This window comes from Pieris napi, chromosome 11 (assembly GCF_905475465.1).
Source record: "Pieris napi chromosome 11, ilPieNapi1.2, whole genome shotgun sequence".
Classification (NCBI taxonomy): Eukaryota; Metazoa; Arthropoda; class Insecta; order Lepidoptera; family Pieridae; genus Pieris; species Pieris napi.
In genome coordinates this window covers 12837960-12855453 of record NC_062244.1, presented here as the reverse complement: position 1 = coordinate 12855453, position 17494 = coordinate 12837960, and the positions used below count along the sequence as shown (strand labels likewise).

Sequence of the window (17494 nt, the reverse complement as noted above, 5' to 3'; positions counted from 1 at the left end):
TCTCTTCAGCGCCTAAGAAATAAAATAAAATTATGTAGTGGAAGTACTATTTTTTTTTAAATGTATTTGGCTTTTAACTAAGTTCTTTTTTCTATTGTACAGTGTTGACATTATCTTTCACTGTAGACAACGACGTACAATTCTAAATAAATCTCTAAAAACTCAGTACAGTTCCATAATTTTTTTAACTATGTCGTTTTATAAATTTAATCACAAAGGAAGAGGAGTCTCCCAGCATCCATGGGAACGTATCATCAAAGACCACTACCGAAACAAAATAAAACATATTCATAATTCAGTACACAACTCGAAGTACCCAAAGACTGAGAAAAAAACCCCGCTAATTGATAGAGTGAAATTTACGATTATAGGCGATATGGTGACAAAGGAATTCAATTACTGCATCAATATAGCTAAAGGGTTATTTAAGTATCGACCCGCGGTTTTTGAACCGCCTGTAATAAGAGGTTATGTTTTACTCATTAGTAAAATAGTGAATAATGGCACTTAAAAATTAAACTAAAATGTACCTATTATTAAAGACTATACTAAGACATAATTCGTAAATCTTACCTAGTTAAATAATAGGAGGTGTTCTACAGAATGAAAGTACACGCCTGAGTTCCTACTAGTGGGATGGTAAAGAACCCTGTAGCTACGGTGATCTTGAATCATAATTTTCTTTTTTATCAGCTTTGACACAAATGTGTCGTTTGATGTTGTGTTTTAGGTACTACATTAGAGGTACACATAAAAAGATATTTAACTGATTATTTCACGTATTTTAACACATAATTAGGAGTAGAGATCGCTAGAAAGCGATAAGGCCGCCATTTGCCCTCCCTTTAATTTGATTATTGTATTGGTACTTCATTTCTTTACACTTGCAACGAAGTGGTTATAAATAATAAAATAAATAAATATACATTTATGAATGTTAGAATTAACAATGATTAAACTTAACATTAACAGGAGTGACAACAGTAGAATGGCCGCATGTTTTGAGTGATATAAAGAGACAATACGGTACAATGGCGTATTGCTTGGATAATTCTGTGGCTATAATTCTAAACGATAAATTTCTCGGTGGCGAAAAGGAATTCAGAGAAATAATTAATGCTAAATATTATTATCATATTATATTGGATTATTATAAGGAAGGTGTCGATCAATTCGTCAAATACATCCGAGCCTCTGGGGTAAAATTCGACGTTTATACTGTTTAACATTTCTATGTTTATTTTTGTCACAAATCACAAATGTAGTGTTTATATAAAAAACATTTTTTCCTAGAGACCCTGCGCATATATGCATATTTCAATCGACTCGGAACACAGTGGCACGATGATATTCATGGTTCGTATGTATTCATTATTAATTTGTGCTATTTATACAATATTGTGAAAATACTGACTAGTCCGTATTATGTACATTGTACATAGGTACATAACTAATAGATATTACTTTGCTATGCCAATATATTAACAAAATATAAAATTTCACTTAATAATTAATAGGTACAATATTACTTTCACCACCTCAGCTTAGCAGGTTATAGGTACTAGGTACCTACTAGGTAACAGTGTAACTATAGGTACCTAAATCTGAAAATCAGACGCAGAAAACTTTAAATGTCAACTTTAAATTTAAGCGGCTTTTTTAGCTTTACGCAGACGTAGTACCCAATACTTGTGTAAATTTTCTCCGATTATGTCAAACCAAGAGGGGTGGCTATGCTGGGACACCCGTACATAGAATAGTCAAAGATGGTTGGATACAATGCGGTGGTTTTGGTCTGAAAAGTACAGATTTAGAATGCGAGAACTTTATCATCCCTCATGACAGGCGGGGGGTGTTATGCATGGCTAACGACGGAAGGTAAGAACTTAGTTTGCGAAATATCTATGTATTTATTTTTGTAAGGGGTTCGTTTCAGGTTTATATGATCTATTTTGTATTTTAGACATGTGGATTGCTCAACTCAGTTTTTTGTCTTGCTACAACCAGCTGCGTGGATGGCGTCGAAATACGTTGCTTTTGGTCAACTAATTGAAGGCGAATCAGTTTTACAAAAACTTGAGACAATTCCTACTTGGTACGAATCTCCAATGTCAGAAATTTTGATTCACAAAGCTGGTATACTAAACATGGAGTGTGAGCATATACCGATAAATAAAGGAACTAATGAGTACATACAAGGACACATAGAAGACTTGATTGCATTAGGAGATACATTGATTGAAGTGAGAATTTAAATATAGTTTTAATTTCGTTAATCTGTTTCTCCGTTTAAAAACCTCCCAATATATTATATGGTCCTTATTGGGGTGGGAGAAATTTCTGATTATATTTAACTGAAAATGCTAAAAGCTTCGAAGTTTCGAAAAAACCAGGTGTAGAAGTCCTATTGTAGAAGTACCTACTTTGTATAATTTCGTGTATTTATAGGAAGTTCTAGCAAAAACATTTTTGGAGATCCAATTTAGAGAAGTAGCTGGCGTAGCAGTAGAAGGCGAGGGTGAGGAAGCAGTAGGCGAAGAAAAAAGAAACATTCGGGCAACGGAACGGTAATACGTCACTATTCATTCAAAATAATTACGAAAATTTATGTTGTAGTTTAATTTTAAATAATAACGCTGTGCCATTGGATGAATTTCAAATAAGTAATAATTGTATATGGTCAATAATCTATATAGGTACAATTAGTATTCAACAAAGAGCGGTTAGATTCGTCGATGACCAGCCACTTTGCAAATATACGATGTTGGGTTTATCCGTGTTCGGATTAATACCATTGCACGCTTCACCGTTTTGTGGAACCAGCTGCTCGTCGAGGTATTTCCAATACGACTAAGGGTCTGTCAAGAAAGGAGCGTACCGATTATTAAAAGGTCGGCGACGCACTCGCGAGCCTCCTAGCATTGAGTCAGCGGTATCATTTAAGATATTTTTGCCATAAAATATTTATAAGCCTCTGATGATTCAGGTTTATCCGTAAGAAAGAAGAAATAGACAAGCAATTAAAGAGTCAATCTCTTGTTGACCCTCGGAGACCGTCAGCGGCCGAAAGCGAAACAATAGATGAAAATAACGAATTTGATGTAGAACTTTACGAATATGAGTCGGAAGAAAGCTCGTATAAGCACATTTCTCTCGTTGGCACTGTGAGTCTGGTCGTTAAACCGGAAAAACCATTTTATATACCACTAACCGATGTACTCGATCCGGAAGAGATTGAATCTACTTATGATTTGAAGAAGTAAGTACCTAGGTATACATTAAAAAGTATAGGTTAGTGTTGCACCCGTAAAACGGATATTTTAATTAAGAGATAGCTTGTCATACCTTGTAGTGTAATATAAACAAAATAAATGCAATATTACAAAAATAAACTATGCAATAACTATTCATATTTTCAAGGTTTTTAAAAGGTGATTATTGTCTGGAAAGTGATCTGGAAGACAAACTGCCAAAAAAAATAATTGCGCAAGAGCTATCATTCATATCAGATATTTTTAAATTTGGAGAGGATTCAGAGGAAAGCTCAGGTAAACAAAATTAGTTTAGATGTTGTTAGTATACCTAACATAAATCTAGGGTAATAAGAAGTTCACTATTATTTCAGTCGAGTCATTAGAATCTGAAGACGAGCGTGAAATAAGAAGATACCTTAAGTAACGTATTTCCTAAAATATTTTTAATTTTACCTATTATTTTATTACTTGTCTTACAATTCCACGTTTTGTTAGGTTTAATGTGGATCGTGTCAGCTTCGCTGGTGACGTCATTAAGGGAATCGCTCGAGGTGTTGGAAAGTGTAATCTGTTTGAAGGAACAAGAAAGTAAGACGTTTTATAATACCAGATAAAATATATACCATTAACTGTAAGCAGTTTCTCGAATAAATGATTTGCGAGATACACCATCTGAATGAAATAATATAGGTACATTATTTATACTAAGAATATTTTTTTTTAGATCGGAATTAATAACGGATGAAGAATTGAGAAGGTTTAGGTAAAGTACAAGTCTTATACAAGCAAAGGATGAGTATATTTACTTTAATTTTTCTTATTAAAGTTGGTGATTGTTTTTATTTATTTTTTATGTTTTTAGAATAGCTTCTGTTGATCGAAAATCGAGAGACATGGGCGAAAAGTAAGAAAATTCCTATTATGTTTCTATAAAAAACGTTATTTCTTTTTAATTATTTTTGTTTTCTTTTTAAGAAAAGTCTCAATAAGCGTCCCGTGGGCCGTCCGAGAGCCCAGCAAAATTAAAAGACGACAAACGGGATTTGTTCGTATGGAGGACTTAGAAAAGATTCATATCATACAAAGGCTCAGTTCGCACGAATTCGACGATGACGATGGTTCACCTGCTGGCAGTCGGTAGATTTTTTTACGATAAAATATAAGCTTAAAATTGGGCGACCATAGATTGAGTTATTTTAAAGTTTGATCATGACGGGTGGAAGCTATTTATATTATATTTCACTGAACATATCTTATGAACAATCTGTTAAGTGAAATATGTTTGCGTTTAGTATGCGTTTCTAAATGATATGACAATAATGAAATTGGGGCATTGAAAGGATCCTAACTACACATCCTTTTATTCGGGTAGAACTATGCTCCGAGCATAGTTTTCCTGAAGGCCTGTCGGCCTTAACAGACCTAGCTGAGCTATTAGAGCCCTTCAGGCCCACCTTAATGCATTTTCTATTTGGTATAGGAAAGTGCGCATAGCGGCGTCAGCGGTGGCTGCTCAAACTGGATCTAGGCCAATGCGTAGACCGACAGGCTTCGTGAGGCCGTCTCCTTTGAAAATGTCCGACTCCGACATAGAAGTCCGTAGACAATCCGTGTTGACCCGTTTGTACGAGAACGTGACTTTGGACGATGACGACGACGGTCCCACGCTAAAGGAATACAGGTATAATAGGTTAACCCTATTTTTTATAACAAATTCAATTATGAGAAATCTAATCGGTCAATCGACGTCAGGCCCGCCGGGGGATCGCAACACAAAAACGTGATGTTGACCTACAGCTCGCCAAATTCCCGTATAAAAAGCGACGAAAACGCAAGAGAGAAATATCTCAGGCATTCGTTAACGGCGGAAAAAGAATCATTTGAGGAGATACTCAATCTGCAGCACGGCAAAAAGTTCGTAGCTCGTAAGATATCATCCGATTACGTCAAAACTATTGACCAAGTGGAACAAAATACGGTCGAAACGTCTATAAGGAGCGTCGAGTTCTCTAAAAGCCGCCCTTCCATGTCCGTGTCCCAGTATCAAGCGAAGAACCAAGAGTACAAGAAGAAAATTAAAAGCGTGTCCCAACTGAAGGAAAAACTATGTTCTAAAGAGAGTGGTTAGTAAATGCATAATAATATAATTATAAATTTGTATTTTCGTACTAATATATTGTTTCATCTTTATTTGTCTTTTATTTAGGAATGAGGTCATCCGGGTTACGTCTTCCCGGCGACACGCCGCTCTATTCAGAGACAACCGTCGCTTGAGTTCTAAACTTTTTGAACAATTTTACTTTTGGAAATATATGTATTTTTTAATAATAAAGAAATAAACTAATTGAAAATTCGCTGTTGTTATTCGAAAAAAACTCTGATGGAAATAAGTAATATTTAATTTCCACTCGTTTAATACTAAGGATATATAAAGGTCATCACAGAGGGGCCCATATTTAATGCAAAATACGATTCTGCTAAACCATAATTAAAAAACAATATTCGATACGATGTTTTTTTTAATATTTCATTTATATCGTTTCAATCAAATTTTATACAAGAAAAAATCGCGTAAAAAAACCTTTCTGAATTTTGTGACTAACGTTGCATTTATACAAATTCATTCTTATATGCAATCAGTCATTTTAGACCTACCTATTCCAAATTGAACCTTACCTAAATCTGTAGCATAATTAATTCTTTTAACACCCTGATTCGATTCAGGCGTTTATTATACCCGTCCTACGTCGCTATGGCAACGCTTCCACGACTTAATTATCGTAAATTAGACCTTAATCGGCTGCTATAAGAAATATTTCATAAAAATAACAAAAAGACGAATAACGTAACAAGTTGGGGAACATTTAAAACAATGGCACGCAAAAACACCGCTAGCATGTAAAATAATAGTACATAATGTACAGCTTTTTTGCTAAAATCGTTATTTACATATTCATTTATATACAAGATTCATTTACACTAAACAATCTCGAGCTCACTAGGATTAGATCGGTACATTAAAATCGGCTACATTTGGACTGAGGTAAAAACGCCCAAACATTATTCAAATATAAGCGAAGCTATTTTTGTAGCCAAGTGATCGTGCACTCGAAAATTCTAAGATTCGAAGACCCTAAAAAGACACAGAATTATGGCCACCCCACGAGGTCTAGTGACCGTGACCGTGACCGTGTCCGTGGCCGTGACCCGCGACACCGTATCCGTTGGGGGGGGCCCTGTTGTTGTCGACGTTGTTGCCCTCCGCGTTGTTGTCGGCGTTGGCGTCGGTGTTGTTACGAGCCTCGAGTTGCTGTTGCCACATCGACGCGTAGAAGCCGCCTTGGGCGAGGAGCATTTCGTGGCTGGCAATTTAAAAATCAATTAATAATCGTCCACGTAGACCGTTTTCTTGTACATGACGCACAAACGACACGAATGACTCACTTTCCCCTCTCGACGATCTCCCCCTCCTTGAGCACGAGGATCTCGTCGGCGTGAATGATCGTGGACAGTCTGTGGGCTATGATCAAGGTGGTCCTGTCGGCGCACACTCGGGACAGGGCGGCCTGAAACGGTTCGACGGTCAACGATGGGTCTTCCGACAGTAATATATGCCTCGAGGACGACGAGACCGACCTGTATGTTCCTCTCGGTGTGGGTGTCGAGGGCCGAGGTGGCTTCGTCCAGCAGGACGATGGCCGGATTCTTCAGAAGGGTCCTCGCTATCGCTATCCTCTGCTTCTCTCCGCCGCTCAACCGAAGGCCTCTCTCTCCGACCTAACGTTAATAATAACGGTAATAATGAGATGGATTACAGCTTGTATTAATAATTATTATTATTTATTTGCAAGAATAGTGGTAGGGGAGCCCAAGAGGGGATTTCGGGATTTACTAAAGCGCGGCAGATTAATATATAGGGGGATACCTTGTACCCGGTTAAGTACCTCCACAAAATATGAGGCCCATATATAAGGCCGCACGTGAAGGAGACAGGATCAGTTTAGTAAAAAAAAATTGACCATCAGAAATTCCCGAGCGCGTCAGATTAAGGTAGGGTGAGTTAATTACATCCTAAAAAGTGTATATTCCACTAATCTGACAATTTGAGAGTGACGGAAAAAAAGGGGAGGGCAACAAAGTTGTAAAAAAAAAACGTCATCTCGATATTCTCGAGCGTAGCTAAATTTTTTTTTATTTTGAAGGAAATAATTCAAGAATAATGAAAAATATATAATCTGACGATTTCCGCAAGCCGAAATAACAAAAATTCGTCGATAAAGTTAAATGCGTGCAGCTGCGTGATGCCTACATTTCCTTAAACCGATCGGAATCTACTAAACGGTGTTCTAAATATTTCCCTCAAAATTACATTTCCTGTGAATTTGAACCGATTCGGACCGATAGATTTTGAGAAATTTTGAAAAATCTTAAAAAAATAAGAAATATTTTTTTTAAAGTGGTTTCTTTATCGATCAACTTCAAAAACTAATCCGCCTTTGAGCTTGAAAAACCACGTCGATCGCCACCAAGCTGGTCAAAAGCGGTTGATTCGTTCGAGAGATATCGTACACGAAAGAAACCCGAAAAAGTGTTTTTTCGGGATTACTCCGAAATTTGTGGTTCGATCAATTAAAATTACAAAATGACTTATGAGGATGATAAAACTGCGTCGAATGCCGCCAACCGCGTGAAAATTGCTTGATCCATTCAAAAGTTATTGCGGTTTGAAAATTCCAAAAATAGTGTTCTATGAAACTTCTATCAGACTTTCGAGCTTGGAGAGCTCAAATGCATAGAAATGTTATTTCTTTGAACTCAGCGAGCTCAAAATATTAATTTTAAGCGCCCAGGAATGGAATTAGCGGGAAGTTGCAGGTATGGCCCTTTAGGTGAACCGTTTTTCTATTTCTTTTTTGTCAGATCAGGCGAATCCCTCTAGATAATCGTCAGATTATGAGACAGTACGTTTAGAACATAAAGATGAACCACATATATCTTAATCTGACGCGCTTGAGTATTTCAAAATTGCGATTTTTTTTTGCAAATTAAGAAAATGGCTGTGGGTTTGCGTCCCATCGAAATCGTCAGATTAGTGAATGAGAGCTTTTTTTTGGTGCACTTAACACTCCCTTAGAAAATCTGACGCGCTCGATAAAAAATTTTTTTTTTTAATTTTCAACCCTTAAATACAAACACCCGCATCATGCAAACGATCAGATTAACATACGTACATTATTAAAAATACGTAGGGCATACATGCTATCAATATCTGACGCGCTCGAGGATGTCCATGCAACAGTTTTTTTTTACATATTTAACTATCTATAGCCGCTTCCCCCACCGATGAAAAGGAATTTATCATATAACATTTTTTTCTTCTTTTTATCTAAGCTTTGCATCCCAATAGGTCTCTACGACGCTCGAGTAAATCCCCATTTAGCATCGTGGGCTCCCCTACCATAGGGTACAAAAATATTCTGGTAGTACAATCTAAAGTTCGCATATTATGCCACACGTAATGGCGTGCGAATTTATCTATCTTAAAAGGTAAAATTTTTCATAGATGTTACATATTAGGTAACATTACGAGTCATATGACTCGTAATAATGATATCATTATAGTCAATACTCATATTATTTTATCACTACATAATCACATTATTAAAAAATATTATAACGTTATCAAATTAGTATGAATTATAAAGTTTCTCCCAATTGATCATTAATAGAATAATATTTTTTCCAAAGTAAATTGGTAAATTTTATCATTCTGATGATTTTGTTAATTTTTCGTTTCTTAATACTGGTAATTGAATGCCGCAATTTTGTTTGAACTACTAGTAAAAAACATTTAGATGCAAATAAACAGAACCAATAAAATGTCAAATGACCTGCGTGTCATAAGCGTCGGGGAAGGTGAGTATTCTGTCGTGGATGTCGGCATTTTTGGCTGCCGCTATCACGTCCGCCGACGACGCTTCCAGTTTCCCGTACTGAATGTTGTACCTGCCCAAACGAGTATATTCAATGTTTAGCCACGAGACGGTCGGTAGTCGTCGGGATCTGTCGTCCTGCGTCATCGAGATCACCTGACAGAGTTGTTGAACAGCACCGTATCCTGAGGCACCACTCCGATGTTGGCTCTCAGCGAGGCCTGCGTGACGGTGCGCACGTCTTGGCCGTCCACGAGCACCGCTCCCTCGTTGACGTCGTAGAAGCGGAACAGCAGCCGCATGATCGTGGACTTGCCGGCCCCGCTCGGCCCCACCTGAGTCAACGTAACGCGTGAGTCGTCGCTTCGGCGAGCCGTCGACGCACTAGGAGAAGAAGCGCCCGCTCACCAAGGCCACCGTGGAGCCCGGCGCCACCTTGAAGGTGACGTTGTTGAGCACCAGCCTCTCGGGCCCGTAGCCGAACGACACGTGCTTGAACTCTATCCCTCCGCGCCTCACCAGCAGCTCGGGAGCCCCCGGCGCGTCCTTCACGTCGCTGTCCACGCGCATCAGCTCGAACATGTTCTCCATGTCAACGAAGTTCTTCTGGATTGCCCTGCGGGAGGAGGTGACGTTGACTCGGCACAAACCTTTCCATTCGTAATATACGGTACCGTTTTACCCTTAGCCTGTAATCTATATTGCAACTCTTTGCCTATCTATTAGATAGGTATGCTAGGTAATTAAAGGGAGCCTTCCCTTTAATTACCAATAAGTGTACCAAGCGGGAGCAGGTATAGAGTTCAACAAAGTTACACCTCTGTTTTCTTAATTACTAATTTAAAAATAAAATGATTTTTTAAAAAAGAGTATTTCCAGTTCCCGTCTAACAGTACCTATAATCCGAAAGGTCACCCCGTTTTTATCCGTCAAACAAATAAAGAAGTATGTTTAGTATAGACACAAGATATTTTATTCCTATCCCAGCATCTGAAGATGGCCAAGTTATTAATTATGGTAAATCGACACAAATGAAATCCTTACCTATAATAAGTACCGAACCAATTCAAAGGCACGTAGAGTTGTACTATGTACGTTGCGAACAAGACGTAATCTCCGACGGTCAACTCGACCGTATGCACCACCATGTGCAGAGCCAGCAGAGACCCCGCGAGTAATCCTGTGGTAATCGAGAAAGTATCGAACATTTCATAGTCATTAATGGTTTGTAGTATTAAATAACATCCAGTTTTAAAACTAATACAATTGATTTTTTTTGCAGTAAACAAATTGTGCGCGTTTCAAAGTAATTTCCGCATAGTTTTTAAGATCAACTTAAATTCGATAAAGATATCTATGAATCGCTTTAAATCTATGAATTTCCTCACACGCGGACGTTACACTTAATGAATGCACAAAACTAGATCAGGCTTGTTACGAAATGTCTGCATAAAATGCAAATTCACGCAAATGCGTAACAAGCCCAAATTAAAAATTATGTAGAACATACTTTTATAAAGTTTTCGATTAGAATCTCCGATTCAGCCAAATAAGCATTTATGGATATTACGAAAAGCGGTAATTATTTAATAAACTATACATGTTCGAATTGTACGTCATAGCTCTTCTAAGATAACTAATTACTATTAACGATAAGGCAGAAAAGACGAAGTTGTCGGGATGCAATTGCACGACACTTCATTGCTTCATGACTGAAAACATTTTATCTGCGTGTGCGCAATGCTATAATATACCTTTCATAAAAAAAAGTAGGCATTCATTAAAATAACCGAGATTTCATTTTCCTCGTAGGTGTAGTATAAGAAACGGGATTCGGTCACTTCCTGCCCCGATGAACTATGTACAAATGAGTTAATCATTCAGTGGACACTTTCTACATCCAATTGACATATATTAGCTCTAAACGGGATAATTAGCTTTTCCACATTAATAAGTATTCAATTACAGGTACGTTTATAAACAAGCAAATTAAAACCGGTGTAATCAATTATTCTTTACAATATTTAAATCAATAAACAATTGCAAGATAAAACATCAATTACACGCCCAATCGACACTCAATGTAACAAGTCGTAAATAACTCACCCGAGCAAATGATAATATTCTGCATCGTATTTAGTATATTTAGGGTAACCAACGATTTGAATTCTTCTTTCTGAAACAATACATAATAATAAATGCGCTGCCAACGGTTTAGGGTCGCTGAATGTCAGATGTAAAGTATTCTTACCTGATAATGTTGGATGGCCCCCTTGTAAGAGACCACTTCGTAGGCTTCGGCGCCATAATACTTGACAGTCTCGTAGTTGAGCAGGGAGTCGACAGATCTGGCCTTCTGCTCGTTATCCGCGAGATTCATTCGCCTTTGGAATTTCGTCCGCCATTCCGTTACTGCTATTGTTGCAACTGAAAAATATTTGAATTGTATATAAATTATAATTTACAATACGAAAAGGTCACTTTAATACATATCTAAACGCTAAATGTACTAACCGATATAAAGGACCATCGTAAAGAAGACGATGAGTCCGAACCACACGTTGTACTGCGAGACGAAGTACACGACCGCGACGATGATGTCGACGAGAGTAGGAGTTATAGAGAACAGAATATACGATAGAAGATTGTCTATCGAGTCGGTCCCTCTGTCCATCACTCGCAGAACTTCCCCCGTCTTGCGCGATAAGTGCCATTTTAGTGGCAAGTCGTGGAGGTGTCTGAATAACTCTAGCTGAAAGAAAACTATTTATGTCAGCTAGTTATTTGACTTCACAGGATTTGGAAAAAAATAGGCAAAAATAATATTCTCACTAAAATCGTCGTCGTCATTAAAAGCCTCAATAATTTATAAAAACGAAGTAGAAAATTATATAAACTTTTACATCAAAATAATATTTTTATAGGCTAGTCGTTATGATGGTTTAGAATGATTCAACGTCGATAGAAATACCTATTTAAAATCAGTACAATTTATTGTACATTCGCAAAAAAGGTAATTAAATAAACGAATTAAATATAAATGGCCTTTTAATTTGATAGTCGCGGCGATTAAACTACGAAGAGCTGAGATAGCAGAGATATACGGCCCTGGTATTTAATTTAGCTTATGAGAGGCGATTGTTAGATTATTAATACTACGCCAACACTGTGATCGTTCACAAGGAGCTCTGTCATTCTTATCTTTAAATAACGAGTACGTCCCTACAAACTTTACTTTTTAATATGATATCTTGTTAATTGCAAGATGGTTTAAAATAAACTATCTTCGTAACACATTCATAAGATAATACCTGTATTTCTCTAGTAGTGTACTGTTGTACTCGGATCCATAAGAATGACCGCATATTATTGAGAAGACCCATTCCACCGGTTCCCCCTCCTTGCAGGAACTTGAAGAATACGTAAATGGCCACCAAGTCCCACCGGAAATATAGAGGTGGGATGGATAAACTATTCACTGAAATATTATTGACGAGATTATTTAGTAAAAAATTACCCCTTTCAAAGGTCCGATATTTTAAATAAGTAGGATTCAATCAACAAAGCAATAGTGGCTGTTCATAAACCAGAGAAAAATATTTATAAAATTCACTGTAGTGTGGGTACACAATTTTAATAAAAGTATGAAACCAGAGACTGTTTTATTGAAGCGTGTAAGTAAGCCAGTGTGATTTCACTATAGTATTTTACAATAATATAATTAATTATTAACTATCGATTATATTATAAAGGATTAAGTAAATAATAAATGATATCAGAAAGAAGTAAAAGGCCTCGATGTCCTTATTAGGGATTTTGGGCTGGAAATCAAAAAGGAAACAAAAACATTAAATTGTTTATTTTGAGAAAACCAACCTTGGAATACCAATGGTTAACCTCAATCAACACCTTTCATTTGGAAAAGAGAGTGTTTTTGAAATCCTTGATCAGATCAACGCTTTAGTTTAATTAAACAACATTATAACGAAGAATATGAAATCAACATGTAGAAAAAATATTTTGACGAGTTTAGATCATTACATATTCAAAGACAGCAACAGCCAAAATCCATTACAAAAAACGTATTCCTATCTATAAAAACCCGATAACGAACAGAGCTGTTGTTTTAGCGACGTGTGAGAAAAAAACAGATTTACATAGCGTCTGTCCTTGAAAGTTCATACCAGGTTAATGCATAGTAATATTTTGTCATAGATAAAAGTCTACTATTAAGTTTACCATAATTCATCATTTTTCATTAATAAAAAAAGCAAATTAATTAAAATATGGTCTTACAAAGTACCTCAAAGTACCATATTATTTCTCGATTACCACATACAATGGCGATCGACAGATGAGACCCAGTAAGAAACACGTTTATTATTATATCAATATAAAGCAAAATAATAATAGGCGAGTTTATTCAATTTTAACTATCATATCATATGACGGATTTAAGTGGTTGCCTGAAGAGATCGCTCGAAAGCGATAAGGCCGCCAGTGGCCATCCTTTTCATTTAATTATGTTCAATTTTTATTATGTTAATACAAAGTGTTAATAATTAAAATAAATTAGTAAATTAAGCGATACGATCCAAAATGCTAGATTAAGACTATTTCATAATAAAATTACAATGGTTATGTCTAAATTCAGAAATACAAATATCTTCGCGTATAAAACCGAAATTACTTATTCATATAAACGACATATTGTGCAAAAACACGTTTGTGCACGCTTCTGTATAATTTAAGGTCAAAGCACTAAATTGATAATTAAGATTTTCTACAAGCACCGGACCCGGACAACTCTTAAAGTATAAAGACTTCTATTTATTAAACGATAACCCTTGCTATCGCTTCAATTTGATTGAAATAGCCGGCCGATTAATACTAAGTTTTTGGGGTTTTGAATAAAAGACGTTACATCATTGATAATTAAATGAAAACAAAAGAAATGTTTACTGTTAAATAATGTAAATGATTAAATAAAGACATATTCGTTTTATTAAATTGTAATTAACTTACCAATAAGCTTGTTGTAGATCGGAACATATAAATTGATAACTCGTCCCGCAAGAAGCGCTAGAATACATATGAACACGTAAAATTGCAGCAAAAGACTCTTCTTGGGCCAGAGAAAAGGCAAAAGTGTGCGTAATTTTGCAAATACATTTCGAAACGTTGAACGACTTTCTTCCTGAAAAAAATAGTAAAGGCTCAACTGAACGGAATTTAAAACCTTACAAATCGATATATGGCTGAACCTAGAACCTGACCGATAAAAGAACAATGATCGATTCAATCAGTAACAGGAAATTTTACGCATTTTTAATAAATGAATATGTTTTTATTATAATAATATATAACTACCTGTTCTGGATATATTATTAACATTTTCTAGCCAAGAAGCCGAGGTTAACTTGAATGTATCGAACTAGGTTTAAGGTAAAATAATTTATCCAAAATTATGAATACCTTTTTAAAGAAATACTTTTCAGCTGCACTATAATAATTTTGATATGGACATGACATCTTAACTATGAAAATATAAAAAATACGAGAGTAAAAACACGAAAATTCTAAGTCATTATTCACATCATATTTGGCAGATGATTTGTCATTTATGCTTTCTTTTTACTTCTGTTTTGAGACAATACATCCAACACGCTTGTTTTTATTTCAACAACATATTTTCTCAGTGTATTTAGGATATTGTAACTTCCCCTACGTCTGCTATGGATACTCAGTATAAAATTAATTTTGGATTAAAAAAAGTTGAGTTTTGCATTTTTTTAAATAAATAAAATGACGTCTATGGTATGGTATAAAGCATAGATCCCGTGAAGCAAAATTTATAAACTATTTTTATAAATGACTATGTAACTAAACTTTCAGCTGTTAATCAATTTGGTAAAAAATTCACATCTTTGCACCTAAGTTTCTCATTAATAAAAAAGATAAATATATTTATGATAATAATGATGTAAGATAAATATTTACCCTTGGTAATAAGTTTCGCCTATTATGCTCATCACCATCCAGGTACTCGAATTGATGCATGATTCCAGGTGCCTTCATTCCTAGGATAAACATTATCATACATGATATGTAACGTCCAACAAATAAAGACATCTCTAAGCGGTCTTGAAGACTGAAAATACAAACAGATTTATGGATTACTTTGTGGTTTTCCGAAAAACAATTTAGGTTTTAAGGCTGGTGACCCTCTTGTCTGTGAAGAGTGATGAAATGAACTCAAATTAGAAGACAAAGATCCAGACTTGAATTAAAAAAAAAAGTTATGTGCTATAGAAAGAGCATTAGAATATTATGGTTTTAATAAAAAAAATCTACACTTACTTCTTTAGGTGCCACCACCATCCTTCTTTATTTATATTTAAAAAGGATAAATTTTCTGAAATGAATATCATAGCCCAAAATGCAAGTAACACAAAGCCATGGCCTCTGGGTGGTACTGATGGTAACAAATATCGCCTTTCTAGAATTGCTAAGTATGCAGATAGTGGGAATACAATTATAGTTACCACTAGGGCTACAATCTGCAATAAAGTAGTTATCATAAAAAATCATATTAGCAGTGTTTATATCTATGGTAAAGGCAAACATTGTTAGAAAACTATCATTCGTGCTGGTCTTAAAACCCAAAAATTCAACAACATATGTCAGGTATAGGTCAGTTGACACATCTACTTCTATAAAAATACTAGATGATCCCGTGAACTTTGTTACACCAACATAAATTTGTGTCAAAACTTTTAAAACAGACCAAAGTGATCAGACCTCATATAGCATACTACATACTAATACTATGAAACACATATTTCTGAAAGCATCTACAAATGAATGCCAACCAGGTGACAATTTTTTATTTCTAAAAAGACATCTAATTTTCCAACTAAGAACAGTTTTTATTGAAAAATTCAATTGGCGTGTTAAGTTTTTTTATTTAATTGTAATTTACGTTTCCCACCGTTTAAACCTTCCCTGAACTTACACAAATGTTTCAAGATTATAATTAGCCAAATCGGTCCAGCCGTTCTCGAGTTTTTGCGAAATTATTATAACAAATCTTAAAATTAAACATATGGCTATGCTGTTATATAATTTAATTTAAAATGCAAATGTTATATGAAGTTGCAAGTGCATATAACCTATAAGTCCTGACATATTATAGAAAATGCTGTTTTTCAATCAAATTTCATTTTATTATACATATTTATATAAAATTGTTGCTTTCAAAATGCCAAGGTTATCAGGAAACTGATCTTCAGGCGATTTATATTATGTTTTAATTGACATAATTTTGCATTTAAAATAGGCTGCTACAGTATTTTTATGTATTATATAAATACAATTATAAAATTAAATAATGCTATAATTATAATATTATTAATGTTAACTAGTTATTTAGGATCTTATAAAAACTATTTAGCTTACCATATAACCATAAACATGGCCTCCTTTAAAAAGAATAGTTTGCAGTAAAAATCTAACTATACCCAACACAGGTACAAATAATGTAAATAATAATTGCGTTACAAATAACTTTGATGACCTGACATCTAATACTTCAGTAGCATAGCTGTAACAATCATTTCTATTAAAATAAATTTTAACACACTTATAACATTTTGTTGGAACTTTTTTCTTATTAGTACACATTTTCAAGCTGAAATAATTAACAAACAAATTAAATAATTTTCCTGAGAAAATATGAAATAATTTACTACATACCGTTTATACATGATGATTTGTATTGTGCCAAATACAAGAAGAAATACTCCTATTATGGAAGCACTAACTGTCTCCATAAAACACTGAGAAATTCCATGGTCCACCCATACTTCTCCCAATGTAACATTTGGAGGACAGTACTGCATTTTTGTGTAACTAAGGCGACGAAAAATAATTAGTAGATTTTAGTAGTGGTATATATTGCCAAAATAGAGAACAAGAAAATAAAAAAAAGACAATAATCTAATTAAGCACGTAATTACCGGTGTACGCAACACTGAGACTTTAAAAATAAACAAATAAAAAATACTATACATACGTCTTAAGCTAAAGGCACCTTGGCGGATTTACAAATAAACTTATCAAAACCCCTTAATCACTGCTCTTAGTTCTTACTGAATAAATTAATCATAATGATTTCAACATGTTGTTACGACTGCTGAATTCTGAAACATAAATCTAAAATTCTAAATAACTTTTTAACACTGGACAACTGACGTTTAGGATAAATGACGTTAAATGCGTAACTTAAATGACTTCACATACACTGTC

At 35.1% G+C, this 17494-nt stretch overlaps 2 protein-coding genes across 3 annotated transcripts; one reads left to right on the top strand and one right to left on the bottom strand.

Annotated features, from left to right (window-relative positions):
* The first annotated feature begins 31 nt into the window (after positions 1 to 31).
* On the top strand, positions 32 to 5611 carry LOC125053747 (peptidyl-prolyl cis-trans isomerase G-like). Of its 2 annotated transcripts, XM_047655274.1 has the most exons (16): positions 33 to 467; positions 973 to 1199; positions 1294 to 1356; positions 1664 to 1878; positions 1964 to 2243; positions 2449 to 2567; positions 2987 to 3259; positions 3421 to 3548; positions 3626 to 3674; positions 3750 to 3842; positions 3979 to 4017; positions 4117 to 4158; positions 4230 to 4391; positions 4735 to 4935; positions 5007 to 5377; positions 5461 to 5611. In XM_047655274.1, exons 1-16 carry the CDS (start codon positions 191 to 193, stop codon positions 5526 to 5528), a joined length of 2607 nt encoding a protein of 868 aa, XP_047511230.1. In that variant the 5' UTR covers positions 33 to 190; the 3' UTR covers positions 5529 to 5611. The 2 variants fall into 2 exon arrangements, with proteins under 2 accessions (XP_047511231.1, XP_047511230.1); XM_047655275.1 differs by lacking the exons at positions 4117 to 4158; positions 4230 to 4391 and having other exon boundaries at positions 32 to 467.
* A 26-nt stretch (positions 5612 to 5637) lies between these two features.
* LOC125053748 (ATP-binding cassette sub-family B member 6) lies at positions 5638 to 17408 on the bottom strand. The gene is made up of 17 exons (XM_047655276.1): positions 17262 to 17408; positions 16943 to 17098; positions 16646 to 16790; positions 15548 to 15747; positions 15188 to 15338; positions 14213 to 14384; positions 12499 to 12665; positions 11702 to 11939; positions 11439 to 11614; positions 11294 to 11363; positions 10232 to 10367; positions 9596 to 9803; positions 9344 to 9522; positions 9146 to 9260; positions 6891 to 7031; positions 6699 to 6820; positions 5638 to 6616 (listed from the first exon to the last, which is right to left on the bottom strand). Exons 2-17 carry the CDS (start codon positions 17086 to 17088, stop codon positions 6424 to 6426), a joined length of 2559 nt encoding a protein of 852 aa, XP_047511232.1. The 5' UTR covers positions 17089 to 17098; positions 17262 to 17408; the 3' UTR covers positions 5638 to 6423.
* Positions 17409 to 17494: the final 86 nt, after the last annotated feature.

Bases quoted from the DNA above. Each gene is read 5' to 3' on its own strand.
- LOC125053747 (XM_047655274.1), top strand. From the start codon at position 191: ATGTCGTTTTATAAATTTAATCACAAAGGAAGAGGAGTCTCCCAGCAT. The intron at 2,568-2,986 runs GTAATACGTCAC...CTGATGATTCAG, and splicing joins AACATTCGGGCAACGGAACG to GTTTATCCGTAAGAAAGAAG. The intron at 4,159-4,229 runs GTAAGAAAATTC...TTTCTTTTTAAG, and splicing joins TCGAGAGACATGGGCGAAAA to AAAAGTCTCAATAAGCGTCC.
- LOC125053748 (XM_047655276.1), bottom strand. From the start codon at position 17,088: ATGCAGTACTGTCCTCCAAATGTTACATTGGGAGAAGTATGGGTGGAC. The intron at 7,032-9,145 runs GTCATTTGACAT...TATTAACGTTAG, and splicing joins CCGACGCTTATGACACGCAG to GTCGGAGAGAGAGGCCTTCG. The intron at 6,617-6,698 runs GTGAGTCATTCG...TTAAATTGCCAG, and splicing joins GAGATCGTCGAGAGGGGAAA to CCACGAAATGCTCCTCGCCC.